Here is a 12,758-nt window from a genome sequence, read left to right on the forward strand (position 1 = left end):
TTTATTGAGAACAACACATCTGGTTTACTTCCCTTTCCAGGTTTTCGAAAGAATAAGTTGTCCAAGAATTGTCCTTTTGCCGACATCAGTACAAGAAGGTCAATATCTTCACCTATTATTACTACGCTTTTAAATTCATTTGCTTTTGAAATGGCAGTAGTTACAATTAAAACATCGGCGTCCTCTTCTGCCTGGTTCACTTTTATGCCAACCCATGAGAAATGTGTTTTAAGTAGTGTTATCAAGCGATTTTTATTACTTCCGTTGCTCAAAAAAAGTTCTTGGTCCACCTGATTGACAGTGTTTCCTTGAAACATAATTTCAGGGCATGGTTTTAAATTTATACGGCGTAATCTTTCTACAAACTTTGTCCCACTGGATGCAGCATTGGATGGATATCCATCAAATACAACTTCAATTTGTAACTTATAATGTTTTGTCAAATAATCCGAATACATCTTTGCAATGTCATCAAAGCAAAGAATTTCGGGGCCAAACTACTTTATGTAGGAGATGTCCTCCGTCAACCACAATAAACTGATTGTTAATGTTGGTGCTGTGAGTCTCAATGCTGGTGAAAGTAGAAATTAGAATGTGGCCCTTTCTACCACTCCCACTAACCCTCCCCCCACCCCCACGCATTATCTGGAACACTGCGTCCATTGGCAATAAAGTCTAGTTTGTAAACCCAAACTAATTAACTAATTAATAAATCCCAAATATTTTTTTTAATAGGTTACTAATATTTTATTGTTATATAAGTAAGTATCCTAATAATTTCAATTCTTAATAATTTAAATATTACTGACCATATTTTGAATCAGAAAGATATTCTGAAACCAATAAAAGGTAATTATAGGATAATTTCAAATAACAATAACAAAATATTTAATATCAATAGCATATTAACTGAAAAAACCCAGCGAAATTAATGGACTTTATCTAACTAGTCACTCCATTACCTGTGGCCCAAATTCCATGAATGTAATAAGCCCACCATTACCTACCCAACCTATTTATTGAATGTAAAAATAAAATAATAATATTGAAATATAAGGTAATGAACTTTGTTTTTCGTCTCCTGAACATTTCACACATTGTTGCTTTGGACAATATAATCCTAGAGCGACGATATACTGTTTTCAAACGCAAGTATCTCATAAACGGTCAGAGATAAAAAAAAAACGTATTATGTAAACATTTTAGAAAATCTAATAAACTTTAATTTTGTATATAACAATATTTTTGCTACGACCAACCGTTTTTGAGATATAACCGAAAATCCAAAAAAACACCCAAATTTTTGCGGTTTTTTGCTTGCCAAAAGTTGTGCCGAAGTCATCCAAATTGGTTTTCTTGTCACTCATTACCATATATACAAATTAAAAAAAAAATCTTCTACCCAACCTTTTGCAACCATAACGTATTTTTCGGTCTAATTTGACTGGACTAAAAAGGGTCATTCGGTTTCAAACTCTCAAGCGAGACGACGGCCGCGGCTCTGCGCCCGCCGGCGTCTCCCGCCAATTTTTTTTTTTTTTTTTTTTTTAAATATTTTTGTTAAATATTTTCTACGCTGTAATTTTACTGTAACTGTATTCCGAACAATAAAATGCCGTTTTCGCCATGTCAATCAACATAAGCAAGTCCCCAAAAGAAGAAGCCAGCAGACGATATCATCGTGACATTACATCATCAGGGGGGGTCCAGCGCATCATCCTACACCCCCCCTCCTTTTGGAGGTGACAACTTTTAATGGTGCATTAAAAAAACGCACGGTGGAAAACATCATGAAATATTACAATATCTGTCCAAACTCTTTTGCTATAATCAGAAGGTTAGAGCGGACAGTTTTTTAGTTGCTCTGCTCCAGTTCTGCTCCGAAACTAATACTTACTCCAGCTCTGCTTAAGGGACTGTTCCACTTCGGTTAAAAAGTTTTAATAGGCATTATATTATGTATACAAGGGTTAAAAGTAATTTTTAAATAAGGATTATAATTCGCCCTTTTCATTATTAATTATATTAACAAAATTACCGGCAGCAAATCGTCTTTCATTATCTGACTCTCCTGTCAAAAAAGTGAGGTTATTTATCACTCACCAGTACTCGACCGTATTTCAAATAATTCCTGTTTTGCAAAGTGTCTAATTTTATATTTTCATTGGATTTTCGGATGAAAATTTAATAATAAAAAAAAACATCCTGAGCAGTGGAGCACTACAAATTTTTGGTGCTCCGGCTCTGCTTCTGCGCTGAGTAAAATCTTTTTTTTCCACCGCTCCAATGCTTTGACTATAAAACATTAAAGTTTTTTTGCATTATGTTCATCACAAGTCTTATATCTGAATTAGAATAATATAAAACCGGCAATGTTTTTATGCGTCAAAGCACAAATTTAATGTATTTATAATATAATCAAATTACTGTGTTATTGTTGGATCTTTAAGAAGACGTTAGAAGTAATTGGTAGGTTTTACTGGCTGTGAAAAAAAATTGCGACCAAGTAGTAATTATGACGCTGGGACGAATTATGTTTAGTATAAAGCAGAGAAAAACTGGATAATGCTTGCATACTGTGATAAAATTTTGTCTGGTGCTTACGTATACATAAATTAAACCATGAAAATCATAATAATGACGGTGAGATAATTTTATTACTTCATAATATATGATATAATTAAATAAACGCATTAAGTACACATTTTATATAATAATTGAATATATTCATAATTAACACGATATTAATTAATTTGCTTAATTTAATTACATTCGGGGATTTGTTGTTTTGCCATTAAATTATTGAGTGTATCAGTTTACAAACTTTTTCTAAACGTACGAAACTAGTCCTAGTCAATATTTTCTTATGTGACTTTAGTACTTAACTACTTTATTATGATGATTTTAATTAAGTAAACTATTTTTTTGTAAATAACTAATCATCATCATCATCAACCGGGGTCAATCCACTGCTGGATGAAGGCCTCCCCAAGCTTTCTCCAACTCTCTCGGTCCTGTGTCGTTTGCTGCCACGTATTTCCGCCGAACTTTACCAGTTCGTCAATCCAGCGGCTTTTAGGGCGACCCTGTGGCCGTTTCGTACCCCTTGGGTACCACTGGATGACAGCATTTGTCCAGCGGCCGTCCTTTCGGCGAGCAATGTGCCCCGCCCATCTCCATTTCAGCTGTTTGGCAACGTCTATTACATCGCGTACTCTTGTCTGCTTCCTAACCCATTCGTTCCTCTTACGGTCCTTTCGCGTGATGCCCAACATGCACCTCTCCATGCCTCGCTGTGTGACTCTTAGCCTTTGGACATCTCTCGTGTTGAGGGTCCACGTCTCGCAGCCATACGTGAGCACGGGTAGCACACATTGGTTGAACACCCTACGCTTAAGACATAATGGTAGGTCACTCTTGAAGATAATATTCAGACGTCCGAAAGCACTCCATCCCAGCTTTGTTCTTCGAGCAATTTCATCGTGCATGCTTCCGTCTATGGACACCTGCTGTCCGAGATAGACGTAGCTGCTGACTTGCTCGAGTTGGGTGCCAGAAATACAGATAATCGCAGGGTCCGAAAAACAGTTCCTCATCACTTTTGTCTTTGAGACATTTATCTTTAGACCGACCGTTTGACTGACATCCGCGAGTTCTTTCATTCTACCTTGGAGGTCTTTCGGGTCTTGTGAGAGTATAACAATATCAACTGCAAAGCGCAGGTGACTGAGGTGCTCCCCGAACACCTTTTTCCTCCCAATCAAGTTTCCTAAATAAGTCTTCAAGAGTAGCGGTGAATAGTTTAGGTGAAATGGTATCACCTTGCCGGACACCTTTGTTAATGGGGAATTTACACGGCCGTTTGTGGAGTTTCACGCATGCTGTGGCATCACTGTATATACTGTTAAATATGTTTATATAGCGTTTGGAAATTCCTTGATTATATATAAATAAAAATGATTACAGGATATTTTTGATTTTGAAAATCGATACTATTTAAATAAATAAAAATCACATTAAAACAAGGAATTCTCAAAAAATTATTTTTGTGCAATATATAACACTATAATATTATTAACTATGTTTTAATAAGATAATACACTTTAACTAATCCACATTATATAACATTTATTTTATTAATTTAAAGTTTACATATTATTACGCGCGGCGTCCCAGGTTCGAAACCTAGATCTGGTAGACATATTGTTTTTCAATTTGTGAGTCATAGTATGGACCTAATAGGTTCATCAAGTGGCTGACATCCATTTCTCGTAAAAGCAAATTCTGTTAATACAAACCTCCACTCTGTGGAGGCCCATATTATGATCTCATTAGGATCGGACATCGTCGGAAAAAAATGGATTAATTAAAATACTTTAAAATATAAATTGTCTCAAATTGCAAGCTTCTTATTTTATTGCTAGATGTCTTTGGAAGGCTAAGGATTTGCGTTTTCCCATACTTATACAAAAAATGAATATAACTAAAAAAAAGATACATATTTAAGTGCATTATTGTTAACCATTCGCTTAACGGCTCTGTACATGATCAAACGAATTTAATGAACGTTAAAAAAAACAACTTTCAATTTTCGTCCACTCCCAGGATCGAACCCACGACTTTAGAGACGACCGCTCTATTAACTTGCCTATCGTGAGTGGGATAGATATTACGTCTACCAATTGTCTATTTTAAGTAGTCCCTGAGAGAATAGAGGGGTAGAATGTCTTGGTCACTGAAAAGATGAAAAATCCAAGGTGGTCACGATCCTTAACCATAAGGGAACGATCAAGAAGAAGAGAATATAGTAGTATAATAAAAATAAATGTATCATCATTCAAATAAATAAAAAATATGTTTTAATATAATATTCGTGTGATGTTTCAAACCCATTATAATGGAGCTGTACCAAATAAACGTTAGTTTAATATTAATAGTAATACAGTATACAGCAAAGTTCCTAAACTTCTGTTTTTTTTATTTCTTAAACGCCAAAGTTAAAATTATTTTTATGATTTAAAAGTTATTGTTTATAATCGTAAATTCTAAACAAACGTGATAATTATTGTTACTTGGTGTAATAACATGGTTAATAATATTAATTGTTACTATTTAATCTTATTGCGTCTATAAATATGCATATATTTACTGCCACCAATAGTGTGTATTCTTAAACTATCGTGATAATAAGTATTTACATATTGTAATAGTGCTTAATGTCTAGTCAATCTCATTCTTCAAGCGTAAGTGAGACACGATGTTGTCATTGTATGGTGCTATTTGACAGGTTGTGAAAATTGATGAACGACAAAAATGTTTATCGCGGTATAGTTTTTTTCCCTGCAGGTTCGCTACTATCGTTATACTGCGCAGGCGCAGATATCTCACAAATTCCAACTGTCGCGTGAAAATTCAGAAGCTTCTTAACTTTTTTGATCCATGCATGCAATCTTGCAACCTGTACGATAATATGTGATTACACGTGCATTTTCTTGTTATGAACGCGATAATACCTACTGTCAGCAGTAAATCCATGCACGTATAAACATATTTCCTTTTTTTTGTCTTGCAGCTTTTCCTTGTAAGCATGCTGATGGGACTTGCGATGGGTATACCAGCACCTCAATACGGTGGATACGGTGGAGGATATGGAGGAATGGGAGGTTATGGAAATCAAGGTTATGGTGGATATGGAAACCAGGGATATGGCGGTTACGGACAGCAAGGGTATGGAGGATATGGGGGGTATGGCGGATATGGGAACCAAGGATATGGAGGATATGGAGGATATGGAAACCAAGGATATGGCGGGTATGGAGGATATGGAGGTTACGGAGGATATGGAGGATATGATGATGATGACCACCATCACCATCATCACCATCATGACGGATAAATTAAATAATATAATGAAAATTATATGCAATTGTAAGTATTTTTAAGTACCCAATTACTATCACGGTTATATTAGTCTGTTCACAGCAATAAAGTTATATTATGAATACCTAGTAGTAGCTACCTATTTTAAGTTTGCATAATTCGCTAATTAAAAGCAACAGTTACCAATTCAAAAATATTAGTTTCGACATAATGCAACTTTAGTGTTTGTGTAATACTAATAAAATAGTTAACTAAATATAAATGGTTATTTTCATTTTTATGCCTGATAATGGCATTTTTATACATGATAATGGTAGGATTTTTGTATTTTATTATGTTGTTATTTTGAAGTTAAAGGACAATTTTTATAAATTCAAATTCATTTTTTTCCACATACAGTGAACATTACACATTATAAATTTAAGACGTTCACAACATGAGATTTAAAAGCAAAGAAATAGTATCACAACATTGTAAAGAAAGAAATACAATAATATGGAGTATCATAAAAACAGTATAAAAATTAAATAGGTATACAAATTATAAAGCATGGAAGTACACCGAATGAGCTAAGTGGACCCTATTTTAGGAATTTATAGAATAACGCTCACCTATACTCATCCTCACGTAGGCGGAATATATCAACATCCGAAGCGATTTGGTTGAACAGAGTTATTGCCCTCCCAATTGTCATCACCAATGGCAAGTTAGTTCTGCACTTTAGGAGAACAAACAACTGATGCTCTCGATAAATGCAGTAGAGGCATTTTACAACGTTTTCCTTAGGTCGTATTCTTATTTGTCCGGTACAAATCTTGCAATCGATTTTTAACTAACTTCCCGACTAACTAGACATTTGAAACTTTTAAAATATATCAGAACACGATGCCAATGCATTTTTTGATTCAATGAAATCTTTTAATACTTTTAGCCATCTTTAAGTAGAATTAAATTCATTTTTAGTTAATTCTGTTTTGTATAATAAGTTATTTCGATACCATTATTGGTTGCTAGGGAGTCCTAGCAACTAAATTATTAAATAATATATACGTGCGTTACTATGGAAATCAATATAAAATGACATTTCATTATTCAGTATTTCTATCAAGTTAATTTGATTCAACAGGAAATTTAAAAACGTTGGATATAAAAAGTTCTTTTTATCTTGTATTTATTTACTTTTAAATGGGGTATAACAATAATTTAAAAAAATCTCAGTAGTGCATTATGTAGGTATAGCTTTCAGCAATCGGTTGGCATAATTATCTCAAAATTAACTGTTTTCACCTTATCTCACTATTGCATTCAGATAGCTATATTAAGAGTCTTCAATTTTAAAATAATCAAATAATAAATTATATACCTCTACATAATAATTTTGATTTATTCAAAATGACCATAACTAACATTCATACCTCTGGCAACCCCGTCGAATATTTATGGTCACGTCATGGAGCGTACGCGATTGGACAGATGTCGCTGATAGAATTTCCGGCCGCAACGGACGTCGCGAGGTGTGAAAGAAGCAACACGGCTTTTTGATTCTGTCTGTCATCCAGAATAGTCGTGCTCCGCTTTGGTTTTACCCAACATTTATAATGGACGTCACTTAACGGAGCTCGATTGCAGCCGCAGTGCTTGAGGCCTCTGTGTCGTTCGATTTTGGTATTTTAAAACTATTATTATTTGGTTCACTACCCTTTCAATGTTTCTTTTCTAACTTAGCTGCTCGTATTTCTTTTAGTAATTCCAAATTTCAATATCGAGCCGCTTGATAACTTTTTAATGTAATTCTAATTTCTTGCTTTGACGATAATATAGTATCTGTCAAGTATGTAAATTGATCTTTTATTTATTGTTCCCGCTTTATTCCACACTGTTATAAAATTATTATCTTTCACGGTTTCAAGATCGTGTGGCGCCCAGAACATTATTATTCACATTTTTAACCATAGATTGCACGTGCCTTCAGCCGTGTAATGCTTTCTTGTTTTCTAATTTAATTTTACAGTTGTCAGTTGCGAGGTTACGGAAGTAATTATTGTTCAGCTTGAAAAGGATGCAGGTAACCCATGGCCCTTCCTTATTTGCTTAACTCTCTTTGTTTTTAACTCTACTCTATTCTAAATCCCATCTAGAGACTCTTTCTCTTTTATTTTGTAGTTGTGACGATAAGGATCACAACTACAAAATACTAATATATCAATTTATTTATTATTATTGTTTTCGCTACCATTTTAGTGGTATTATTTTAATAATATTCTTATTTTTTATAGCGAAAACAATAATTGTTAATAATGTATGTAAAGAATATAATTACATCATTATTTTAAAATTGAAGACTGCCAGAATTTAAACTTGAAAATATTACTATTTATAATAATACTAGCTGACCCGGCGAACTTCGTAACGCCTCCGAATCAATAATCTTGTGTTAACTTATTAGCTGAATTAAAATACTCAAAATGAATTAAGCTCAATAAATGTGCAAAAATCAAATCAAAATGAAATAGATTACATAGTTTTGGTTGGTTCAGATTTCGAAGCATGATAACTACCAAGTCAATTTTCAGTTGTAAATTGTGCGGTGGCAAGCCAGGCAGATCCAATAAGTTTAAAAATTCAGTTGGATAGTTGGTTGCTTCGTCTTCGTTTATCACACAGTCGATAGATTTGAAGGAATGCATTGGACCAACGATTTGATTTTGAATTGTGAAGTTTAAGTGATCCACATCTTTGTTCTTTGCCGCAAAAATTGCTTGTTCACTCAACCAATTGTGATTTTTGTGCTGTATTGCAGCTCACATATCGACAAACTTGATAGTGCGTGATTTCATCGCTGGTATTGGGAGTTTGAACGCCAAAAACCACAATATCGCTGCCTTTGGTGACATATTTGCAGATGTATTTGATGTACTTTACTTAATTGCAATACTCATGTATCAGAGCTGGCGGTGTATACGGATTTTTGTGTGATTTTCTTACTTTTCCAATGCGCGAGAAAGCTTCTCGAGGCCGAGACGAATAAAAAAAATTCATCGAAACCAGTCAATCAGTTCTATTTATCATCAATAGACATCATCAAAAAAGCCGCTCCATACGAAATGTATATGAAAGTGAATGTTCTTCATAATTTCTTTTCCGTGAATTTTTCTGATGTTTTAATAGTTATTTTGCTATTCAAGGCGGAGACAAATCCAACAAATTAAAGATCATAAAAATCAGTCCAGCCGTTTTTGAGTTATAAAATAAATGGTGTAATTAACCCAACTTTGTTTTATATAGATAGATAGATTAGATCTTCTGGCTCGCGGCATTGTAAATAACACTGGAAAATTAATCACACAATTCAAAATTAGATAATAAAGCAATTATTGATACGCGCACATTCACAAATTTGATAACCTCACAAAGTGAACATTTTAGAAGGCAACTTATAGTTTGAAAATCACCATCAAAATCGCTATTTGTCTACAACAAAGTCTTTCGGTATTATCTGAGGCTAAACTGAATCAACTGTCAAAAACGCCATGTTCATACTTTCTTTTGTTTGTTTGTTTCTTGTTTATTGTTTCTGTCATGTATCAGAGATGGCGTTGTATACGGATTTAATTTTTTTGTCATTTTTTTTTATTTTCGAAAGGCGAGGTTCATTGTTCAAAATGTCAAAATGTATGAGAAAATGAATTTTCTTCATAATTTATTTTTTCCGTGATTTATCCAATATTTCAATAGTTATTCTGCTATTCCGGGCGGAGACAAATCCAACAAAACAAAGATTATAAAAATCGGTCCAGCCGTTCTTGAGTTATAAATGGTGTAACTAACCCGACTTTGTTTTATATATATAGATTATAACTATATTGTTCTGAACCGACAAATTTTATTATATAATACGTCGTCTTAAAAAAATGTTTAAAAATAATAAATTCAATCAGTATTAATTGCGTTCTACGAACAGGTTATTAAATTCATATTATAGTTTAATTATTTCGCTATTACAAACGTAAATCGTAAGTTTTTGTATACGAGAACTACATTATTTTTTTTAAAAACAAAACCATTTGAATTATAAATGTGTGTATAAATATAGATAAGCATATCGTTAAAAAATATATTTATAATGTGTACATAAAATGGCCGCCGGAACGCAGTTATCGAAGCAATCGTTTTAATTGAGATATTTTTTTAATCATATCCGATCGTCATAAGATCGTATTAACGTCCTTCACAGAACGGAAGTTTTGTATGAACAGATTTTTGTTTTTACCAGAAATTATATCTTCTTTCTTTTTAACACTACAATAGTCCCACAGTTACACTGACAATAATGTAATTTAATATTGGTGTATTTAGTAAAAGAATTGAAACAATCACACTTTATATTTATTTTAAACATTTGATTACTGCATAAAGTATTTTTATTACATAAAATAGTATTCTTTTAAACCTCTCGCTCTAATGTACTAGAAAATAGTCATATTTCAGTACGTCCATGTGAAGTGGTGTTAAGAATTTTTAGATTTAATAATTTTTAAACGCATTTACAAAACCATTAGTAAAATTAATGTTAACATTATTATAGTGACATATTTACGATATATGTATTACGATTTACGAAATAGGCATTTTATTATGCAAAAAAGGGGCACGATTAACACATTTGAAGATTATTCTAAAGATACTTATTATAAGCTATGTCTTTGACCATTTAAATGTGATAAACATTCAACGAATAATGTTTGCTTTATAATATTTATTGACCATTGGCATTTCCCAGTGGCTAAGCTGCAGCATACGGCCGTAGCCATAAATTGACAAACGAGAAATGAAGTAGGGAGTAAGACCATGTTAACGCGCGTGTTTAACATTAATTTTACTAATGGTTTTGTAAATGCGTTTAATAATCTAAAAAATCATAACACCACTTCACATGGACGTACGGAAATATGACTATATTCTAAAACATTAGAGCGAGAGGTTTAAAAGAATACTATTTTATGTAATAAAAATACTTTATGCAGTCATCAAATGTTTTAAATAAATATAAAGGATAATAAGGCTTCACAATTATATAAATAGATAATCTACAACGTTTAAGGAATGTCCAGGGTTATGTTCTGAAAATACCATAAAAGCTCCATTTTGACCTATGCTAGGCATGTGGGCCCTTAACCACTTGCTCAACCTATTAGTTGCATACTCAGACTCCAAACACAGATTGAAAAACAATATGTGTATTAATTGCAAGAGCCAGAATTCAAACCTGGGACCCACAGCATTATAAGCCGATCAATCATCGTAAGCGTCAAAGAGATGTTATTTACCATCAGAGTTATCCTTTGTATGTTCAGTTATATAAATTTTACTTCGCTATGATTATTTTTTTAAATCAGTTATAAGCGATTCTAATTTTCTGATATCATCAACGGGCAGTTGTCGACCAACTTGCCAGATACATAGACATAGTTTTATGTTAAATAAAATAAATATAAAATTTCAAGCCATTGAACAATACTTCTTCAGTACCTACATAAAATTAACTGTCATATTGTATCTTCTTATTTCAGAATAAAATAAAAACGAACAAGGGAGATTATTCAAATATTGATACCTAACACAGTGTTAAAACATGAAAACATCGATGTGAGATAATATTTAATTATAATATGAACAATATATTATTGAATAAATAAATTATTTATTATTAAAAATAAGTTAATTTATTATTTTTCCTTATTATTATACACTATTGGTTTGAAACATCTTGAAGAGATATACAGCTCAATAAAGTGGCGAAGGCTCCATACTAGGCGATTATTTAAAGCCTACCTTCTAAGAAAAATATAAATCTTCAAGTATTTAATTTAAATTAAAATAAATAAAGAAATGTGCAAAAAATTCAGTCATCTATCGTAAGAATTTATAATACCGTTTAGTTAAGTTAAGTTTAGAATCAAAAATAAGTGACGAGCGCGGATTATTATTAATGGATAAATAATCCCAGTTCTATTTTAAATCAGACTGTCTGGAAATTTGTATAGAGTTTATAAGCGATAGATGAACAGCCTTAACTCTTTATGGATATTTGTTTATTATCGATGACTGCCACTTTAAGCAAATAATAGATAAATAAGATGATTTAAAAAATAATTTCTATTGGGTTCAATCAGATATAATTATAAATTGTTTTTAAAAATAAAAAAAATAATTATATCTCGTGATTATTATTTAAATTACTTTAGTCATAGACAAACATAATTTATATCATGTTATCATGCACTCATTATTGTCAGTTCAAACGCGAGTGTAATATAGTATTATCTTCTTATTTCCCGTTAGTATACCTGATAAGTGTGCTGTTTTTCTCTAATATACACAGCCTACCTCTTTCCAAAAGTCACACTTTGCTACTAATCAATATTATGAAGCCAAAACGGGTTTCCAGTGCTAAGTATTTATATTTTTACTATTAATATTTGATGGAGAGACATGGTATTAACAATAATAAAAAAAAAATATTATTATTTGAGTTATATTTTATTTACTTATTTTTACACTAATAGCGCCTGTACACTCGCATGGATTTACTGGCATCAATAGGGTGTAAATTCAACTATCGTGATTATAACTACTGTTAACACGTAATATTGTTAACTGTCTCGCTAATCTAATTCTTCAAGCGTATTTTATGTATTGTATTGTCAAAATAAAAAACGTCAAAATGCTTTGCGTAGTGTAGTTTGTATATTTTTCGGCTGGTTTCCTACCATAATTCTACTGCGCAGGCGCAGATATTGCTCAAATTCTAACTGTCGCGTGACAATTTAGACACTACTGAACTTTTTTAGTCCATGCAATCTTGCAACTTGCACGAT

The 12,758-nt window shown here is 32.4% G+C and overlaps 1 protein-coding gene across 2 annotated transcripts; it reads left to right on the forward strand.

Annotated features, from left to right (window-relative positions):
• Nucleotides 1-2,407: 2,407 nt before the first annotated feature.
• On the forward strand, nucleotides 2,408-11,586 carry LOC147074308 (uncharacterized). Of its 2 annotated transcripts, XM_085944006.1 has the most exons (3): nucleotides 2,414-2,643; nucleotides 5,573-5,928; nucleotides 11,451-11,586. In XM_085944006.1, coding segments are annotated over exons 2-3 (282 nt in total). In that variant the 5' UTR covers nucleotides 2,414-2,643; nucleotides 5,573-5,648; the 3' UTR covers nucleotides 11,453-11,586. The 2 variants fall into 2 exon arrangements, with proteins under 2 accessions (XP_085800131.1, XP_085800132.1); XM_085944005.1 differs by lacking the exon at nucleotides 11,451-11,586 and having other exon boundaries at nucleotides 2,408-2,643; nucleotides 5,573-6,075.
• Nucleotides 11,587-12,758: the final 1,172 nt, after the last annotated feature.

The sequence above is a fragment of the Rhyacophila brunnea genome, unplaced genomic scaffold, assembly GCF_057557595.1.
Source record: "Rhyacophila brunnea isolate RB1 unplaced genomic scaffold, BYU_Rbru_1.0 scaffold_16, whole genome shotgun sequence".
In the NCBI taxonomy this organism is placed as follows: domain Eukaryota; kingdom Metazoa; phylum Arthropoda; class Insecta; order Trichoptera; family Rhyacophilidae; genus Rhyacophila; species Rhyacophila brunnea.